Here is a 22,531-nt window from a genome sequence, read left to right as displayed (position 1 = left end):
AAACTTTGTATACAGGACCCCCTAGGCCAGGTGACCTTTGACAATGAATTTCGGTCCGATCTGATTCTTGACTTGGCCACCAGGGGACCAGAAGTGGAAACCTAAAAAGTTTGATATCTCTCTTATGAGTGACTTGTTTTCGATAATGTATTTATGGTAGGTTCTCCTAGTAAGGTTACATTACATATCACAAGGGTTTTTGATTTGACCTAATTTTCAAGGTCACAGAGGTCAAATGGCGTAAATTTCGTTTGAGTGAAACTATGGCACGTTTCTTAAGAGATAAAGCTATGAACATGAAATTTAGTGCACATGACTCCCTACATCATATAACCTCTGACACTGAATTTCGGTCTGATCTGATATTCGACTTGGCCACCAGGGGGACAAAACTAAAAAAGGTAAAAAGTGCAATATCTCGCTTAATAGTGTAATGTAATGTAAAATTTATATAGAGCGCCTTACCACCGTGAAAAAACGTGTTCAAGGCGCTACTCCTCAAAATGCTCCACGGAATAGCCATGCCTTCAGCTGACGCTTGAAGGAGAAAATATTGGTACTTCGGTTTGATTTGATTTCAGGGGGGAGCTGGTTCCATAGGAAGGGGGCACATGCAGAAAAGGCTCTGTCGCCATACGAGGTCCTGGTGTGTTTTACTAGCAACCTGACACTAGATGAGGACCTCGTATAACGAACAGTTTCTGCGAGAGATAGATGAAGATAACCAGGGGCCAGTCCGTGGAGCACCTTGAAACAGTGAAGTAGCACCTTGAACTGAACCCGTGCCTCAATCGGAAGCCAGTGCAGTTCTTTTAGCACGGGTGTGATATGCTCACGCTTTCGTTTTCTACTGACCAGCCTCGCAGCTCGATTCTGTAAGAGTTGGAGAGGAACAAGGGATTTTTTAGGCAATCCGTATAGTAGCCCACTATTGTAATCAAGTTTTGACGTGACAAGGGCATGAACAAGCCGCTCAGTACAAGGCTGATTAAGATACTTTCTGATCCTACCTATCTTATATAAGCTAAAATTGGCGGCATGGCAAACATTTTTTATCTGAGCTTGCATGCTCATGCCCTCATCCAGCCAAACACCAAGATCCTTCACACCAAGATGCTTGACTTTGGGACCCAGACTCCATTTACAGTGATACCTTGAACTGAACCTGTCCTTCTTGGCGATACAATGTTCAGCATATCCGTCTTTGGAGCATTTAAAGCAAGTTTGTTTGCAACAAGCCAATCCCCAACCCCCGATATGCAATCCTCAGTGCGGGAAACAACCACACCACTCTCCTCAACATCACCACACCTCATGAAATTTATAAGTTGGTTGTCGTCAGCGTACAATTGAAAAGGAATGGTCCAGTTCCGCATGACATCACCAAGTGGCAAGGTGTAGATGGTGAAGAGAATGGGTCCCAACACAGAGCCCTGAGGCACACCGAAGTGAAGGGAGATCGGCTCAGAGCAACAACCACCAACAGCAACCGACAGTGTCCTGCCATGGAGATAGGATGAAAACCACCTCAACACAGTGTCTTTTAGACCAAGTCTCTGCTGCAACCTGTCAATGAGAATACTGTGGTCGACAGTATGGTAGGATACATCCCATGTCATACTGACTTTGGTTTGACCTATATACTATACATGTAGCATGTTTCTTAACCAGGATGAATTCTTCACCATAAAATATCTATGCCGTGGGCACAATGGCCCCTGGCCATTTCATTCTGAAAAAATTGCAACTGGTCTAGCTCCCATATCCTTTGAGCTAAGATGCTCATATTTCTACTGTAGGTGCAGCTACTAAAGGTACATCATATGTAATACAAGTTTTTAATTTTACCGAATTTCAAAACATCCTCCCGAATTCCTCCTGCCAAGCGGGCACAGTGCCCTTGGCACTTTTTTTTAGCTATGCTGTTTTTACAGCGCAGCTTATGGTTTGTATTGGAGCTGGCCGAAAGTAGTTCCAGCAAAATAGTTGCATTTTCATCCGAATATGCTGTAGCTGGGCCAGAAAATGTGCCAGGATACCAATATTTTGAACTCTTGTTTCGATAGGATTATAGCTATTTACAGTAGAAAGACTAAACGCCCCGTAATCAGATTTTAAGCTGAAAATTATTGTCTGATAAAAACTGGCAAAACGGCCTCGATCCTACCTGTCTCTGTATTGTACTGAATGCGCTACACATAAGGCATTGCCCTAAGGTATTGCAGCTGAGGCTGATAATGTGATGGCCGTTTTAAGAATGTATATAGAGTGTGTACGTTCATTTCAAAACATAGTTCTAATCGAAATTTGTCATAACGAGCAGTTAGAAAGTGGTATTTCCCTATATTTTGATTCTCAATAAGCCCTATAAAACTTGTCATTTTGTGGGGTTATTTTGTCTAATTCTAATTGATATTGTTGATAAAAGACACGTAGAGAAACCCAGATTCATTTGCCCAGTTCATTTACACATAGACGTTTTGACAGAAAAAGTGGTGAGTTTTCTCTGTATTTTCTCTTGATTTGTTAGGTACAATTGGCCTTGACAACTGTTATTTGAAAAGTCATAGTATAGAATGACTCCTGTAGCTTGTTTGCATAGGAAGTGTTACCGTTACCGATTTTGGCTTTCTGTCTCGTTAAATTTGCTCAGTCATTGAGTCAAAATGGAAGATCACATCACACATGAACACACAAATCTTGTCTTGGACCCTTTGGATCTCGTGGCAGCACGTACATTCATCCTCTTTTTGCTGGATCTGGCAGTTGTCGCAGTGGCACCTGAAATGATAGCAATGTAGGCCTGTATTTATCATATCAGTGACAGTGACATTGTAGTCATGAGATTAATAAGCAGTGTCATGGTAGTAGTACTTGGTCGACCTTATTCACGAAGTAAGTCCACGCAACGTTAATAAGAGCACACAAATCTTTTGTGAGTTGGGATTGAACAAAAGGACACCCGCAAACGGACAATAGCTCATGCAGTGCGTAAAGTCATGAGGCCTTTGTGAATATGGTCCCTGGTATACGGTACCGGTAGGCTATTGATAGTTGGTGATGGTACTGGTAGGTAGGTAGGCTATTCATTTATAGTGTTCAGTGGGTGACAGTGCTTGAGAATAATGGCCTCCGTCTCCGTCACGGGTGTCTAGATAAAACAATAAAACTGTAATATTCCATACCAGTCAAGATTATCTCGCCTCGTTGGCCTCTGTTCTTCTTTTGCTACCACAGCTGCCTGCGCCTGTACATGCTAATGCTGTACTTCCACTTGTTCAGGTACGGGTGCAAACATGTAGGGTTCTATCAGTCCAGGAACTGGCTCTGGATCCCCAACATCACCGAATAACTCATCATCATCACCACTATCGTAATCAGCAGCAAGAAATTGGCTGAGAGCAGACGATGAAGTACTGCAATCGCTACAAATTGATGAAGAATCGCTTTCGCTGTATGCATTCGCCATTTTGTTTGGTTCTGATATTCCTGAGATGCCTGAGATGACGTCACTTCCTGTCTGGCCAGAGTATTTTTCGTTTTCGCAGGTGGTGGGATTTACAATTTACAAAAGCTGATTATGCTGAACCTGCTAAATCAATCATGTGTATACCTTATTTAGTTAGTTAACTTGCCATTATATGAAAAGAATGGTTTAGAGAAATCAAAAGCCGTTATACCTTTAACACAGCAAAGATATCACGTTAAAAAAGCTAAAAAGGACCTTGCCACTTGCAGTTATCTTCTTCTTTATCACGACTATTCGTCGTTCACGCAGTGCCATCGAATGATGCTTGCGCTATCTATCGAATCGATGCCCGCGTTAATTACCGATCCATAGAAAGTGCAGCACTATCGCTCGATGGCGCAGATCCACTGATAGTGCATAACATAAACATTATCGACATAATCAAAACAAACCCGAGTTATGACTCGAAGGCTCGATTAACATGGTAGACCGCTTCACAGTGTGAGGATTTTGTAGAGTTAACGATCCTACTGTGTTGTTATTGTTCATGATATTAGCGGCAAGTTTCGAGCGGACAATTTTTAGACACTTAAATCGATCCCAGTTCACTTTACCTTTGTTGTCATGTTATAAATGTTATCAAAGTCCGTCCAGCATGTTGTTATAGTTGTTCCTTGTAAATGCTAGTTAGTTAACGAGGATATTCCCCACGGTAAATGATGATATTTAATGTGGCATTTTTGGCATTTTCTTTTGAGGCGCCCAGCTCGTTTTCTCGCATCTCCCTCCCTCTCGGGAGATGACGTAATTTAGGTTCAGTCACGTGATTCAGAAATGCAGACGGGTAGGCTACTCTCGTTACTGCCCGGGCTGTTATCTTAGTGTATTAAAATTAGTTATTGTAGAAATTAGATAGATGTCAGATAAAAACAAGTAATGTGCCCTCGATTAAATACCCTCAGGATAGTGAGTTTCTCACCTTTTCTAACCTTTTCTTTAATAGTAAATGTCCCCATCAAAGGACTCTCAGTTGTTTTGTGCCCTCAGCTCCATCAGTTCAGGTAACAGGCTACTCGCTACATGGAGGTGTCTGATGGCATGCAATATAAAAAAAAAAACATAGCCGAGTAGCACATCTGACAATAACTTAGTTAAAAGTATTCACAAGCAGTAAAAGAGAAGTTTAGCCTATATAAATAAAGAGTCGTAGTGTCACAAATATCCTTAGTCGGTGGTACAGGAGTAAAGTATTGAACACACCACCATCAGGACAGATAGGCACGACAACAAGAAGTTGAAGTTTTCTGATGTTTCTTGTCAAAATAACAATGATGTCGTAGTACTTTGATAGACACACTGGTCAGAGTACACAAAGAATAGCAACCAAGTAGTCTGCTGGAATTGCGAGGTATTGATAATGAACAATAATACTGCCATTCTCAGCCGATGCTGATACAAAAAACCACGAGGGAGTTGCATGAACTGGGCCTACATTATTTACCATACATTACACATCCGATACCGGTACATGAACAAATGCAATGCACTGCAGCATATGTGCAGGGAAGTAAAGTATGCATTGCAAGCCTTGTGTCCAAAATCTACCATGGTGAACTTTGGTAAATAAGGGTGAACTTTTTAAAATTTAACTTTTATAAGTTCTTTATGATTAAGGCCTTGTACATTTATGTTTTACCGTACCACCATGAACAGCGAGCCATACAATGCCGTACAGGGTTGCATAACCTCACACGCTTTCGCATATCAGCACAGACTACTCATTGTTTTTTTAACATAATCGGGAATGTCAATAATTAATGTCGCAGGGTTATCTGTGAGTGGACAGTCTTATCTTATTTTGATGGTGTTTTTTTACAAAGTGCTATTTTTTCTCATTTTTACAGGATGATGCTGTCTATTATCTACATGTCATTCCGGTGGTCTCCGCAGGCAAAGTGGTGTTGCTGAGCATGCTGTGGAATTGGTGACACGAAAGCGATCAACCAGTCAGCTATGAGATGGTCAGGATCGGGAAAGAAGACGCTGTATCTTAGCTGATTTGTCCTTCACGTTTTGGTCTTGTATCATCCAAGTTGATTGAATAAAAAAGCCTTGAAATTGAAAATGCATTTAAGAAATTTTATTCATTTTTATAATAAAAAATAAAGCTTGCGTATTAAACCTAAATTCTTGAACATGTAACCTTTAAATTAAATGTAACCCTACATTGGTGGCAATGTAGAATCACATTTCCTGCCTACAATGTAGATTAGGGTGCGTTTGGATGTAACGCCATGAAACATTGGCATTGAGTCCGAGCACCCACTGAACTTTCACATGAAGACTACTGCGGCAAAATAGCGAAGCTGGCGAAACATTTATGATGGGTCACCGTGATCTCATTATGGACTTATAGCCCGATTATTGGGTTGTAACTATTTTGCTTTATATTGTCATGAGGAAAGAAAAGCACGCGACCTAACGTCAACCTATTTATGTAAAGTGATAATCAGAAGGTATATAGTTCAGGAAATGTTAATAAATAATCATTCCTTATCATCTGTTGAGAGTATTTTTAATTGTAAAAAGTATGCCTACGTCATAGAGTCTCTGCAATGGTCATTTTATCACAGTAGTCTCGTGCAGCCCTTCTTCACTTATTAGTCTGGCGCAAGACAGGCGTTTATTGTACTAGACCTAAACGTTTTCCACCACAATGTATCTGGGCCGAAGAAACATTTCTCAAGATAACCTCGAGCTGGAGCTAAGAATAGATTATGCTAATGAGCATACTTATTGAGTTTTCCCAGAATGGTGCATATCACGCAAAGCTACTTAGCCTAATACAATTACGCCCCGTGTAGTGGCGCTGAGGCAGCCACTGTAATCAAGAGAGTGGTTGAGTTACTCTATGTTATGACGGACCTAACCAAAATTGCTTACAATTTCGCATTGCTAGGATGAAAGACCTAATACTTAAACCACATGGAGAGACTGGCATCATGCCTAGTCTCTCTTAAAGCACAGTCAACAGACACCACTTTACCCCCTCACACTCAGAAACCGCAAACGCCCACCCCTTCCTGCTACCTTAATACTTCTGGATTAGTGCTTACATGTATAATGTACTGGTCTCCCCTGAAAAACGGTGTACCAAAACAGTTGGTAATTTGTAGAATAGAGTTTATATTCGTTGCTGGACCAGTTGTTTCCTATATAGAGTGCTTTACGACCAGCCATATTGGAGGGTAGGACAATGGTTTATCATTGTCATATGCCTGACTTGACTGAATCAAATGCTGTCATGGTCATATGGGCGTGGCACGTGATGACATCACATGAAAACACACAAAATCTATGAAAGATTTTATCCAGTACCTCATTTTCCCCTGGGAATTAATTCATCCCAATGTAGTGACTCAATATTGCTATGTAAATTGGTAATCAGTTGGTAGGCTGCTGGACCTAGCCCGAGCTGGGTGGAGCTTTCATGGATTTATAGTCCTACGTGTAAACTACCCCCAAGTGGAGTTGATCATTAATTTAGTGCACTCCAACAGTCGGCAGAGCTGATGCCATGTTACTGTTAGTCATGGTCAAGGTAATATGCAGTGGGTAAGATGCGCCAATTTTTAATGGGGATTTCTGACTACTGGTAGTCTTTGGGGTCGTCATGACTAATCAGGGCCCATAAGGTTACTCCGAACTTGGTTCTCTTCTGATATTTTCTCTTTACAGGTTGAATGCCTAATTCTGCAGCTATCCTAACCATTGCATGCTTCCCCTCTAACTCCGCTCTTCAAATACAACTGCAGTCCCTACGCGGCCGGTCTGTCTCAGTTCTTGGCTTGTAGGCTTCATTCGTGCACATATGTAGATGACGGGCTTAAGAAAGGTGAGTTTCATCACCCGGTGAAGAACAACTAGTTTCATGCCTGGACCATGGAGCCAATTGGTGAAAGGTAAGACTAAAACAATTGGGTAGTTGCAGGAACCGCACTAACAGACCACGAGTAACAATCAATACTTTGAGTTTACAAAGGACAATCTGTGCTAGTATCAAACTGATGGTTATGAAGGTACCCTTCAGCTGACGTACTTACGTAGTGACATTAATCAAGGACCCTTAGAGCCAAGCTGGTTAAGATTTGGCTCATTCACATCTTGGCAAGAGTCTGCATTGTTGCCCGATTAAGAAGGCGATGTAAAAGACTGCATCATAGCCAGTTGTCACAATCAAGTAAGGGAGCCTACATTGTAGCCAGATAGATATAAGCTAAGAGGGTGATGTATGAGACACCATCATGTCTCATGTCACTTTCAAGTAAGAGGTTGTAGCCTGAATGATATGAGAGAAGAGGGTGATTTCACAATCGAGTAGGTGATCGCATGGTAGCCTGATCGATGTAAGAGACGGCATCGTGCCTGATGTCACAATCAAGTAAGACTTCATTCTAGCCCGATTGATATAAGAGAAGAGGGTGATGCAAGAGACGGCATCATGCCTGATGTCACAATCAAGTAAGAGACTGCAATGAAGCCTGATTAATATGAGAGAAGAGGGTGATGTAAGGGACGGCATCATGCCTCATGTCGCAATCAAGAGACTGCATTGTAGCCTTGTAGGAGGGAATAGGGCAGTGTCACAAGAACTAATCTAAACTAAAGGTGATGATGGAGAGATTGGCACTGACCTACTTTTATGACCTTCTGCTCTTCTTTAAGACTGTTATAGCTAAAGTAGTCGTGTTTGGTATCAAATTAAAGATAATGAACAGTTTGTGCTTACCCATTTTCATTACCAACTGACATACTTGAGACAGTTAAAGGTAAAGTTTGATATCAAAATAAAAGTGTTGGAGAGTAGGTTTGCCCTGATTTACTTTCATGACCTGCTAAATGACTTCCACCAGCGTAGCATTCAGGCCACTAGGCCTCTAGTTTTCCTAAAGAAAAATCAATATTGGCAATTATGCTCCCAGATATGAAGAGGGTTCTATGTTCCTCAGGTCCACTGGTCATCAGTCTGGTGTTCCTCAGGAGTCAAGTGGCTTCCAATCTCTTGGCCTGCAAATACCCTTTCCAACCAATTTTTAGCTCAGCTGACTCAGTCAGCCGAGCTTGTCAAATAAGTTGTTCAGTGGCGTCCGTCTGTCCATCCATCCATCCATCCATCCGTCCGTCCATCCGTTAAACACCTGGTGCACATTTTGAATTGAGAAGAGCTAGAGGCCCTCAAATTGGCGTGTGTGTACATCAGGAGTAAGGGTACATTGACACAAAAAATTTGAGCGATGCGCCTAAAAATAAGCATACTACGGCAATCGGAGCGTCAAGTTGAAATAGTGCAATTTCTCATGAATTATTCATTGGACAAACAACAGCTTATTTCCCCTGAAAGACAAAGATTTGCATATAATTATCACCAAAGGATTTTAAATTTCGGCCAAGTTTAAGTGGTGTTATCACATGTTATGTAATTGGCAAGAAGCCAAGTGGTTTTCAAAATTCGCGGGGAACTACTATTACTATGCTCAGGGTTTATGCTCGGTCTGGGCATATGAGCTCTCGATTCGTGAAGTTTTAGACGATGATTTCGCCCAATATGGCTCAGATTTTTTAATGTAAGCAAGCACAAGGTGTTGTTGGTAGTAAACACCACAATGGTAGACATTATTGCTATCTAATTGGACGTTTTAATCTAAAATCGCTGTTTTATTGTCTAAATTAGCGCTGATTAGAAGGAATTTCCCGCTAATGACGTCAAATGACGGGTCGCTTCTGTCAATAACAATAAAACAACAGAAAATAGGAAAATATGAAAAAATGGCTTACCATTAGGGCCTATGGGCAAGACACAATGCTAGGATCGGAAATTATATTATTTTGTTTCTATTTGCAGGTTTTTAAACCTAGTCTGAGAGTTTCGTAAATAATTTATATTTCTAAAATCGATTCTTCGCATTTCTATGTTCTGTTCACTTCTGAAGTGCAAGGTAAGTCTGTCATGTTTCTGTGATGCTGGTCGAAAAACGTTTAGATTGCGTTAAATATGCAATTATGCGTTTGATAATCAAGTGCCAGTGGTTCATTATCATGCACAGTGTGATGCATGGTTGGTAGTTTGTAAGGAATTCGGTAGCCTACACTCACTGACAGACATTTGATTTGGTCTGATGCTGTGCTACAGCTAGGCCTACTAGGGTATGTCTCCCCTTGGATTGATTTCAATTGTTATATTTTGTCTTCGCTTTCGCGTAACCTATGCGTACCATAAATGACATAGGCCTAATAGTATTTATTTTCCTGGATCAGCGCAGAGTGTATCCACTATAAATCCATCCAGTGGGCCTGTTGGACATTTATAGAGTATTAGACATGGTTGTGACTCCAAGACATGTAAAGACGAGTTCGTGACTCGGAGAGACGGGTTGTCCATAAAGAGATGAGGTTGTGACTCTGAGACAGGTTGTGCATGTTGAGACAAGGTTGTGACTTGCAAGGTTGTGATTCTGGAGACAAGTTGAAGAATGTAAACTAGGGAGTGGTGTCTGCTGTCTACTTTGTTATCTATTTTAAAAAATTTTGAAAAAAAAAGATTTATCTACATGTAGGCTTAGTGATTGTACAGTTGTTTGTATCAAGATATAAAGTAGTGACTGATGAATGATGAATCATTCATAATTTTTTTTCTATTTTCAGATACTAGGTGCTGATACCCATTGTCTTCGCTTTATTTGGTGGCTGTTGTAGTATTGAATTTGCCACCCCATCAGGGTCGCACCTATTGGAAAAAGGTTGATTGCATACAGGCAATCCAAGATCTATTGCCTCCGTGCAATCCAATAAACCTCTCAAAATCTATTGCCTAATCCAATAAGTCTATTGATGTTAACACTGCCTGTAATTGTAAACATTCATTTGTACGTATCAAAATATCATGCTTTTTACATGTCTGTGTTTTATTTATTAGGCAACTCATAAAAAAGGTTATCCAAAACTAACCAGCTACTACTTTCACAAGCAACCATAATTTAAAGCAAAACCTTCTTCCTAAACATGGCAAATTTAATCTCGGATTACCTTTTTATTGACTCGCCTTGTATCTATTCTATTCCATAGCACCATCTTGATCAGGGATTCCTGTGTAATTTTTTTTCTTTTACATTACATTCATGAATATATCTGATTCCCATGTGATTTTCTTAATTTCAATCAACCTTTTTAAGTAAATTCCAATCACCTGCTGGGCAGGTCAATCTTGAACAATAAAGTTTATTTTGTTTACCAACTCTTTGTTGTTGTCTTTTCTTCAGTGCAATTAACACCATCCCAAACATTTGACTGCATCAACAGAACACACTAGCCTTCCCTCCTGTTCACCAGTTCAGCTGAGCGCCAGGCCCTTGGGCCTCTTGTTTATGCATTTACCATTCGGCAACATGTTGGTGGGGGAAAAACCTGACCCCTGATCCCTTGAATTGGCTGCCCAGATACAACCACATGCAATTGTCTCAAGGAAGCCACCAGTGCCTACCACCTTTTGGCAGTCTTGTCAATGTCATGAAAAGGAAGGGAAATGATGGTTGCGGGTTGGGGTTAGGGTACCATCAAAGGGGTTCCCCTTCCTCGCCCAGGGTTAAACATGTCACAGGACTTATGGACTGTACCATCATGAAGGTTTGGGGGTTCCACTCCATTGCCTCGGTCCAAGCAGCTCGGAAGGACTTATTGAGAGGCCAATGGGGGGTTTGGGGGGGCCCTCCCCCAATGCACTGGCTAAACATTTCAGAAGGGTGGGGCTTTGGGGGGGGGCTCCAGTTGCACAAGCTCACTAGAGCTTGCACTTTTATGAATCTGCCAGAGTGCAAGACGATAGTCCGGACACCTTTCCAGGGGGAAATTTTATTTCTACACCGGCTATGGTGATGGTGGAGTTGAGTTACTGCTAAAGGGATACACGGAGAAAACCGCCTATCAAAACAACCGAAAGTCGCTACCACTTAATAGGGCACTTCACTGATAATATTAAACCATATTACAGTATCAAAGGTAATATCTCATATTTTGTAGGATATAATTAACTTCTTGTTTCTCTTCACTGTATCAAATTTCTCTTTGACGGTGACTTAACAGAAGTTGTGTTTAAAATAGCATGATTGTTGTCTCAATTTTCTGATTAATATAGTGCTTTTAAACTAAGGAGTCTTCCCTGTTCCGAGGCCACTTAGACCGACCGACAGTCAGACAGACAGTCATGGGTCTCCGAGTCTCCAGGCATACGTTCCTAGGTATTTCCCAATCATGTGAAATTTTTGCTGCCACTGTGGTTAAGAGTCGCCAGTATTAAGACTCAGCCTTCCACCTCGGATACCAATTCAGGATACCAATTCCTATTGGCAGTCATGAGCAACTCATTTCAGACTTGGATGGAGTTTTGACAAGGTGCAGTGTCTACGTCAAGAAATCTCAGTTACTTTCTCATTTGATTGGGATATGAGAGTTCAGTGACTTGCAGTCAACTTGCCATGGGAGATCAGCTTACATGTCAGATACTTCACCCACTGGACCAGCACACCACTCTAGAATTGGAAATGACTTTTTGAGTCGGTGTCCTCATTTCAGGTTAGATGACAGTGACAAATTGTACGAAGAATTGAAGTCTGACCATGATGACCATCTTCCACTTCATATGGCAAGACTGGCAGCACTGGACTCGAGCAAGGTAAGCAAGCTATATGTCACAGATAATCACAGGGGACCCACGTCTTTAAAGATTGGGTTGTCAGATAACGGTCATAGCAGCTGGCTGGTTTCATCTAGTACTGGTGGTAGCAGCTTTCGAGGTTCTCCAGTGGGCTGGCCGAAAGTAGTTCCAGCAAATAGTTGCATTTTCATCAGAATTTGCTGTAGCTGGGCCAGGAAATGTGCAAGGATACCAATATTTTGAACTCTTTTCGATAGGATTATAGCTATTCCCAGCAGAGAGACTAAACGCCCCGTAATTGGGAGATTTTAAGCTGGAAATTGTCGTCTGCTCAAAACTGGCAAAATGGCCTCGATCCTACCTGTCTCTGTAATGTACTCAAGACGCGACACATAAGGCATTGCTCTAGGGCATTGCAGCCGAGGCTGATAATGTGATGACCATTTTGCGAATATACGTATATAGAGTGTGAACTTCCATTTCAAAACATAGTTCCAATCTTAATTTGTCATAATGAGCAGTTAGAAAGTGGTATTTCCCTATATTTTGATTCTAAATGTCAACAGGCCTTTGGAACTAGTCGTTTTGTGGGGTTATTTTGTCTAATTCTAATTGATATTGCCGATAAAAGACACGTAGAGAAACCCAGATTCATGCGCTCAATTCATCTACGTACGGTAGACGTTTTGACAGAAAACCAGGGTGAGTTTTCTCTGTATTTTCTCTTGATTTGCTAGGTGCAATTGGCCATGACAACTGTTATTTGAAAAGTCATAGTATAGAACGAGCCCCATAGCTAGTTTACCTAGGAAGTGTTACCGTTTTTGGCTTTCTGTCTCGTTAAATTTGCTCAGTCATTGAGTCGGAAGTGTAAGATCAAAACTCACAGGAATGCCATGCCATGCATGCACGTCACGCACCTGTATTAAACCAATCAGCACGCGGTTGTACATGAAAAAAGTTTGAGATCAATGCGTGATCTCACCATACCAGTTGAATGGTATTTTCCATCTAAGATATAATTTTTCTAAAATTGAGAATAAGGTGTGTTTCAAATGATGAAAATGATGAAGTGTCAGTCCATTTGGCAAACTTTTTTGGTTTTGAGGCTCCACTCAACCCGTCGTGGTGAAAAAGCTGATTGCAGGTTAAAAGCCGTCAAAAATCACCCCCCCTAACTTCAGAGTCCCCCAAACCCTGAAATTATCATGCATAATGTACAACGAAAATTTCTTGGTTTGACAGGCTAGGATAGGTCTTTTTGGCTTTGAAAGCGTTCCTCCTGGATTAAGTCTCAGAAAAGGTTATGAGCATGTAGAAAGTACCATTTTAAAGGGAAAACGGCTTAAAACTTTATTACAGGTACGTGGCCTACATGTACATTTTACACAAAACGGTGTTGCAAAAGATTCTTCCCAATCATCAGAATGAAATAATCGTAATACTTCACAATTATCTATTACACATTAATATAACAACTTCAGGAGAATGACTTTGAAATCCAGACAAAAATTTGTTATAAGAATAGCCTCTTTTTATTTATAAACATCATCAACGTAATCGAAACAAACCCGAGCGCTAGATAAACAAACATGGCGGACCGCTTCACAAGAACTTGACGTTTTCTCATGTTTCTTGTCAAAATAACAATGATGTCGTAGACCTTTGATAGAAGTATCTATGCTTTAAGGAACTGTACACAGTGCCGCCTGTTCCCATATTTTCATACCTTGTCTTTTTTGGACGGCGAACTTGCATCATCACGGAGATGATCCTGTGTCTCATGGATTTTAATGCCACGACCAAGTCGGGATTTTATGCTGATCAATAGGAACGGACATTCATTGTCATGTGAGTTAATATCACGTCTTTTATCAGCCATATTCAAATGTGGTTCCTGCTCCGTAAAAGTACATCACGAATGCTTCTGCAAACACCCAAGGCCAGCTTCGTGACGCCGGGGTTATCAACAGTGTAGCAATCTTCACAACCAACGTAACGTCGCCACAACAAGCACAGTAGCCAGCGACGTCAGACCTGTCACTTGAACAAAAACCATCCGTCAATTCACATCGTAACCCCACTGATGAGCCTTTGCGATGCAAAATAAATGAGGCGAAACGCGTCTGGAGGTCTATTTAAAAGTATCTATGCTTTAAGGAACTGTACACAGTGCCGCCTGTTCCAATATTTTCATACGTAGACCTTTGATAGACACACTGGTCAGAGTACACAAAGAATAGCGACGAAGTAGTCTGCTGGGATTGCGAGGTATTTTCAACGAACAATAAAACTGCCATTCTCAGTCTATGCTGATACACAAAACCGCGAGGAGCTGCATGAAGTGGGCCTACATTATAAGTTCTTTTATGATTTAGGTCTAGGCCAATTTTACCTTATGCCCCCCCCCTTTCCAGTTCACTAGTTTTTCACGCAAGTTTTGATTTTTTTTGTGCATTTATGTTTTACCCTTCCACCAATATGAACAGCGAGCCATACAGGGTTATATATCCTCTCACGGTTTCGCGTTATCAGAACAGACTACTCGACAGGGTAATCTGTGAGTGGACAGTCTCATCTTATTTTGATGGTGTTTTTTTACAAAGTGCTATTTTTTCTCATTTTTGCAGGATGATGCAGTGTATTATCTACGAGTCATTCTGGTGGTCTCCACAGGCAAACTGGTGTTGCTGTGCATGTTGTGGAACTGGTGACACGAAACCAATCAACCAGGCAGCCATGAGATTGACAAGATTGGGAAAGAAGACGCTGTTAGCTGATTTGTCCTTCACGTTTTGGTCTTGTTTTACTGTATTATCCAAGTTGATTGAAAAAAGGAGCCTTGAAATTGAAATTGCATCTTTGAATTTTTGGCTCACCATCTAGGTGAGTCTATACAATACCGCAACATCCATCGTCGTATCCTATTTCAAAAACAGTGGCACGTTTTTTAACCGCTACGGCTATGAACTTGAAACTTTGTACACAGGACCCCTTAGTTCAGGCGACCTCTTGACAATGAATTTCGGTCCGATCTGATTCTTGACTTGGCCACCAGGGGGCCAGAAGTGGAACCCTAAAAAGTGTGATATCTGTCTTATGAGTGACCCCTTTTCGATAAAATTTATGGTAGGTACTCCTAGCAAGAAATACATCACATATCATACGGGTTTTTGATTTGACCTAGTTTTCAAGTTCACCGAGGTCGAATGGTGTAAAGTGGCCGTTTGAGCATAACTATGGCACGTTTTATAACTGCTAAAGCTATGAACTTGAAATTTGGTGAACATGACTCCCTTTGTCATATAACCGCAGACACCAAATTTCGGTCTGATCTGATTCTTGACTTGGCCACCAGGGGGTCAAAACTAAAAAAGGTAAATGGTCTTGGAAAAAAAGGCAATTTCTTGCTAATTTGTGAAGTGTTTTCAATGAAATTTTTATGGTAGGTACCACTAGCAAGGATACATCAAATATCATATGGGGTTTTTGATTTGACCTAATTTTCAAGGTCACAGAGGTCAAATGGTGTAAAGTGGCCGTTTGAGCATAACTATGGCACGTTTTATAACTGCTAAAGCTATGAACTTGAAATTTGGTGAACATGACTCCCTTTGTCATATAACCACAGACACCAAATTCGGTCTGATCTGATTCTTGACTTGGCCACAAGGGGGCCAAAACTAAAAAAGGTAAATAGTCTTGGAAAAAAAGGCAATTTCTTGCTAATTTGTGAAGTGTTTTCGATGAATTTTTTATGGTAGGTACCACTAGCAAGGATACATCAAATATCGTATGGGTTTTTGATTTGACCTAATTTTCAAGGTCACAGAGGTCAAATGGTGTAAATTGGCCGTTTGGGTGTAACTGTAGCTATACCACAGCATTTTTTAAACTTCATAAAACACACAATAGGAGGTAAGGGTCAAAGTGTTTTTTGAATTTTGAAAATCGGTCAATAAATAACGAAATGACATTGATTTATATATAAAGACCTCTTATTGTTTCACAAATCCATCACAATGGGTTCTGTAGTACATTTGGACAAGTGGGTCCTGCATTTAGCAGGGGGGTAGGGGGGCCTACCCTAGGGCAAAGAATTTTTAAAGGGTACACATTTCTCTCCTATTTTCTTGTCTACACTGCCCAAAAAAGGGCGGAAAATGAGGAAAATTCCCAGACGGCATTTTTTTCTCATGACGAATCCATTGGCAGCCATCTTGGGATCGGCGGTAGCCATCTTGGATTCAAAATGTCCGCCACTTATATTTATGTGGACTATTTATGCTATAGCAGGAGTCGGCAACGATGCGTGGCATGTAATATGTCTACGGAAAGCTTTTGACAATGCCACTTCAACAAAAATTTCGGAATGAGTGGCGGCTATCTTGGATTTTCAATTGCGGGCATTTTAGATTTTTACAATGCCGAGGTGAGTGTACATCACCAGGATACTGAACCTAATCATATTATGAAGGCATAAACAACTACCAAATCAGAAAGAGAGAAAACAACACATGTTGCACTTGGCAAAATGTTGAAGTGGCGGCCATCTTGGATTTGCGCGTCGGCCATTTTGATTTTTTTAAAAGAATTTCGCGGGAAAATATTTCTTACTACCAACCTTGGCTTGTAATATATCAAAATCTCCATAATGAAATGTAAAATTCAACCGTAAGTACCTACCTATTACCTAATGAACACAGTCCTCTTAAATCTATGAAATGTGTTTAAACTCAAAACCCCAGGCTCAAAACATGATATCCGAACAAAGTTTCAAACAGACACAGATCCAACATAATGGTCATACTATAGTAAATCAGAGTCCTGTCTCACTGCACAACCGTCAACTAAACATGAAATTATTTTCCTTTAAAGATTTTTCATCCTTCATTCCTTTCCAATTCTCTGACTGTGTGGATATGTCATAGTGGATGGAAGGAGTATTCCTGGAAAGAGTAAACAAACATTTAAATTGTTAACCTGTGAAAAAAGTAAGAAATGAGGCCATCACAATTGACACATGACACCAAAAAACTCATGCATACCTCTACCAATCCTTTTTTATTAACATGTGACAATGCATTAAGCTTTGAATTAAAAAAAAACAACCTATAACTATAAGTTTGAGTGCAAAATAAGATTTAAATTAAAGATTCCAGGAAATTCATGGAAAAACAACCTACTCCACCCGAACCAGGAAGTAAAATGGAACAGTGCCACAAACTGACCAATCATAACGCGCCAATGGGGTCACGTGACTAATCCCAATAATTAATGCGGGAGAGTACGCTACTTAGATTCGCCGAACATGTTTTGCATTTGAAGCGGCCTGTACCTTCCAACTTTGACGATCGTTTTTTCGTATCAAACGGCAAAATAATTTTATATCACTGCATTCATTGTATTCTTAAGACTTATAAATAACTAACTGCAAGCTTTTCTGAGCGTTTTTGGTCGTAGATTGGCTGAAATCGGACTTTGTAAACGTCAAATTGACGAAGTTGAAACTCACTTGTTTATTCTCCGTTTCCGGAAGTTCGTGGTGCGGGGTGAAGCAGTAGCTTCCTCTGATTGGTCAAAAAATATCACAATATTACGTACCGCGAGTTCCCTCTTGCGGAACTAGGAAGTGTGGTATGATGTACCAAACTGCCGATCAGCTAACGATCTCACCGGGCGCTCTGTAGCGCTCCGCACGACGTAACGTCGCGATGTACGTAACATTGCGTACATTGTAATCCGATGCGTTTTCTGAAGAGTGTGGTATAGCTAGTAACTGGCACATTTCTAAACCCCTAAATCTATGATCTTTAAATTTCATATACCTGACTCCCTATGTCATGTTACCTCTGACAATGACTTTCGGTGCGATCTGATTCTTGACCTGGCCACCAGATGGTCAGAAGTGGAAACCTATAAAGTGTGATATCTCTCTTACGAGTGGCTCGTTTTTGTATCAAATTTTGATGGTAGGTTCACTTTGCAAATATCATACGGGTTTTTGATTTGTCCAAACTTTCAAGGTCACATTAGGTCAAATGGCGTAAATGGGCCGTTTCAGTGTAACTATGGCACGTTTTTTAACCGCAAAAGCTATGAACTTGAAATTTGGTACACATGACACTCAAACTTATAGTTATAGGTTATAGGTTACCTCGGACACCGAATTTCATTCCAATCTGATTCTCAACTTGGCCACCAGGAGGCCAAAACTAAAAATGGGAAAAAGTGCAATATCTCGCTTATCAGTGACTTGTTTTAAATGATATTTGTATGGTAGTTATTCCAAGCAACAATACATCACATGTTGTACCGACTTTGGTTTGACCTATATACTATACATTAGCATGTTTCTTAACCAGGATGAATTCCTAACCACCAAATATCTATACGGTGAGCACAATGGCCCTTGGCCATTTCATTATTTATCATAATAATAACAAAATAAATCTTGCCTATCAAACCTAAACTCTTGAACATGCAACCTTTAACCCTTATAGTATCATGCTCGACCTTAGGTTGAGTTAGAATTCCTACCCGTTTACTATTGTGCTCGACCCTGGGTCGAGAGACTGTAATACATCAGAAAATAAATCATCCACGGCGCAATTGGTGTCCGCTATGTTTAGTTTATCGGCCAGTGTAAAGACGGCGCTGCGTCTGATCATTTGATACCAGGAAACCAAATTGTTTCTACATGAAAATTTCCCGCAACTTGCAACTGAAAGTCGAGCACGTTTTCAGGAGAGGTCAGGCAAGGGGTGTGGTGATGTAAGAGACATTATCATGCCTCATGTCACAATCTAATAAGAGACCTCATTGTCGCCTGAATGATATGAAAGAAGAGGGTGATGTCACAATCAAGTAAGTGACCGCATTGTAGCCCGATCGATATAAGATAGGAGGGTGATGTAAGAGACAGTATCATGCCTGATGTCACAATCAAGTAAGACTTCGTTGTAGCGTGATTGATATAAGAGAAGTGGGTGATGCAAGATACGGCATGATGCCTCGTCTCACAATCAGTTAAAGGACCGCGTTGTAGCCTGATTGATACGAGAGTAGCGGGTGATGTAAGAGACGGCATCATGCCTCATGACACAATCAAGAGACTGTATGGTAGCCTTATGGGAGGGAATAGGGCAGTGTCACAAGAACTAATCAAAACTCGAGGAAATGAAGGAGAGATTTGCTCTGACCTACTTTTATGACCTTCTGCCCTACTTTATGTAGTTGTAGTGAGCGCTGTACAGCTGCTGCTCCTAAGTGCTCCTGAGTTTCTCCCAGTTTTTTGCCTTTTCCACAAGTCTAAATTCATTTCATACTGTGCACAAACGTTTGTGAATGTGTATAGACTAAGGACATGATATTCACGGTGTGTAAAGCATTTCTGACTTTGCTGTGCATCCTTGGATTATATCTGCCCTTTGGTGGGCCAGGTCAGTGGAGGCCATCTTGTGTTCAAGCCAGTGCATGCACAGCCCTTGTGCATGAAAGAACAAACATGTTGTACTCAGCCGAGTGCCTCTTGAGCTTCAGACATTCCAGGGATTTCAGTGTGAAATGTGATCAGCCCTTAATCTCATCTCTGAGGGACCTATTCAGGAGAAATACAACGCGGCGGCAATGGAGAGCTGGCAGGCACGTCATTAGCAAAATTCCTGTGGTTTTTAGCTCAGCTGACAAAGTCAGTTGAGCTAGTAGAATAGCTGTTCAAATGGTGTCCGTCTTGCAATCCATCCATCCATCCATCCATCCATCCATCTGGGGACCCATCTGTGGACAAAATTGGACATTTCATGACCGGGAAGCCTAGCCACTTCGTTGACGGTGCTTAATTAGGAGTTGCCCAAGGTGAACTCAGAAACTAAAAAACAAAAAGATCCGACCTGTATTAAGAGAATGAGGTAATTTCACGTTTAGATTTCTTTCCCTTTTTACCTCGGTCCACAGAGCAAATGTCGTTTTCAAATGTGCCTGAATATTTTTAAATATTTTTTCATTTTTACTTTTAATGGAATTAATATAGTTTTCACCGCCAGTTAGCGCTGCAGGCACATTGACTGAATTTTGGCGATTTCAAATTTGGCGGTGGCTCAACTTTTCGGCAAGCAGTGCCGCTGATTGGTCGATCGATAGAAGAGATGCCACCATTTAAAAATGGCGGTAGTCGCTGCTCCAATGACGGTGAGTGAAATTTCTCATGTTCAATCGGTTGATACTCTTTTAATCAACATGACCATGTACCTTAAATTTGTTTAGGTACTGAAAAGAGTCTATATAATTCAGATTTATCAATAGTTTTTTTATAATATTGCGGAAAAAGTTGGTGCTCGTCTCATGTCATATTAGAGCGAGAAATTTGTTTCCATCAATCTCTACCAGTGAAAAATCGCTTGCATAGCTTCGAATTTTGTGAAAATAAGTATCTGAACTTGGTTTCAAATAGTCTAGAGAGTTACCTTTGTGGTGATACATATGGTATGTGATAAATATTTGTGGAATTTGTGAAATTCGGTTTTCAAACATGCCGATGATGCAAGCGATCTCGCGTGAATTTTGCAAGTCCTGATATGTCGACCGGGTGTCAAAAATCACTCGCCTAAATTCAATTCAAAAATCAAAATAATATCTGAACTTAGTTTCAAATAGCCTACGCAATTATCATTTCAGTGATATATAATGCATGCATGTAATAATTGATTAATCTGCCTATAACGCGCAATTTAAAAGGCGAAAGATCTTGATAAACACTCTGGTCGCACTAAATAACGACCGGTAGGGCCCGGAGTCTGGCGGAGAAAAAAAGGTAGCGCCCGGAGGTTGAATCGGGATTTTTATGCACTTTAAACTGTATATATATGTTGTTTAGATGTATATCTAACAGTTCTGTAACTTTGATGACCAAGCTTGCACCCAAGGTTGGTAAAATTGATGCTTGTTTATTGACTGCGCTAGCGACCGGAGAATTCGCCGTCGGCCATTTTGGCTACGGTCCCTGAATTGTTGTGGTTGGCTATTTTGCAACAAATCTCGCCATTTACGATTGTTTTCTCCCTGTCTGGTCATTGGCCGTGACAACAATTATTTTGAAAGTCACATTATGACATTATAGTATGAATTCCACTGCAGTTTCGTTACGTAGCAATGCTCATGTTTGTGGTTTTGAATCCTGTACTGTCTGTACACTGCGCTGTGCATGGCTGTGCCGTAGGCTGTAAAAAAGACGAAAACGATAGCCTAGCCCAATATAGGCTTAGAGTATAACTCAACAGGCCCTCATGATTCATTTGATGAACACCTTATTTGATAGTTCCTCATCATTAAGTCCACTAGATCCTGTTCTGTCACATGTCGTAGACGATAGACAATTTTCAAAATGTAGTACACCACTCGCTCATCTTTAAGCCCAGCTCTCGGCTCACGTCATGTGGGCACAGTTGGCTGTTGAGTGTTATGGTTCAGTCTGTGAGACTAATTTAAAGAGGTTACACTTTTATTTTGAATTGGAAAACAGCCCACAGGACTGACTTTTCACTGAGTAATAAGTGTGCCCTTCGAAGGTTAAGTCTCTTTCTGGATTTGCTTCCATAGATGCCTTGTTCAGGATATCATCTGACAAATGCTTGATCAAGCACAGACTGTATCCGGTGGTGTACATTTCCCCGTCTGTGTCACCCTCTTTTATTCAGTCAGTGTTAATTTCTCTTCTCTTTTTTACAGATTAACTGTTGTTGGTTATTGCAAGAGGAGTCGTTGGCACATTTCAAGTCCAGGAAAGCACTTGCTGTTCCCACATTTAGAGTAAGGTGTGGGTAAGGTGTGCTTACTTGTTTTACTGCTTTCTGTTCCCGGAGAGCGTTATCAAATATCTGCCGCAAGGCAACAAATATCTGCCGCAAGGCGCTTCAAATATCTGCCGAAAGGCATCAAATATCTGCCGCACCAATAAAGTTGATTTTGTTAACCAACTCTTTATCTTCTTTTCTTCACATACAAAAAAGACCATCCCAAACATTTGGCTGCATCCACTTCATCAATGTCCAGACAACAGTCGGTTCATTTGACCATTGTAAAGCACCAGGCCCCACCTCACAAAATACACTGTAATAATTATGTACCTTGTGTCCATGTGCATGTTATTAGTTCCACCTACGCTGCATGAAGACAAGGACTCCACTCTTTGACGTCATCACATAACTCCTTGACGTCATCACACACCCCACTACTGCAACGGCAATAGAAATGACTTTACGTCATAATAGCAGGGTGACGTCAACTCAGCATGCACTGATATAGCAAGAAGGTATTTCGCACCAGCACTTCTGCGTGCTAGACATTACAGCTTCACG

At 40.9% G+C, this 22,531-nt stretch overlaps 1 protein-coding gene across 2 annotated transcripts in view; it reads left to right on the top strand.

The window, feature by feature from the left end:
- Positions 1 to 22,531, top strand: part of LOC135494753 (tripeptidyl-peptidase 2-like) — a 153,319-nt gene that overhangs the window by 65,048 nt on the left and 65,740 nt on the right. Inside the window, exon 20 of one of the 2 annotated variants that reach the window (XM_064783021.1) lies at positions 12,095 to 12,194. In XM_064783021.1, coding sequence (XP_064639091.1) covers positions 12,095 to 12,194 — 100 coding nt within the window. Of the gene's footprint in view, positions 1 to 5,373; positions 5,512 to 12,094; positions 12,195 to 22,531 lie in introns of those variants that run through there. The other variant, XM_064783022.1, reaches the window with a different exon arrangement.

The sequence above is a fragment of the Lineus longissimus genome, chromosome 10 (genome assembly GCF_910592395.1).
Source record: "Lineus longissimus chromosome 10, tnLinLong1.2, whole genome shotgun sequence".
In the NCBI taxonomy this organism is placed as follows: Eukaryota; Metazoa; Nemertea; class Pilidiophora; order Heteronemertea; family Lineidae; genus Lineus; species Lineus longissimus.
This window is presented reverse-complemented; position numbering and strand designations above follow the sequence as displayed.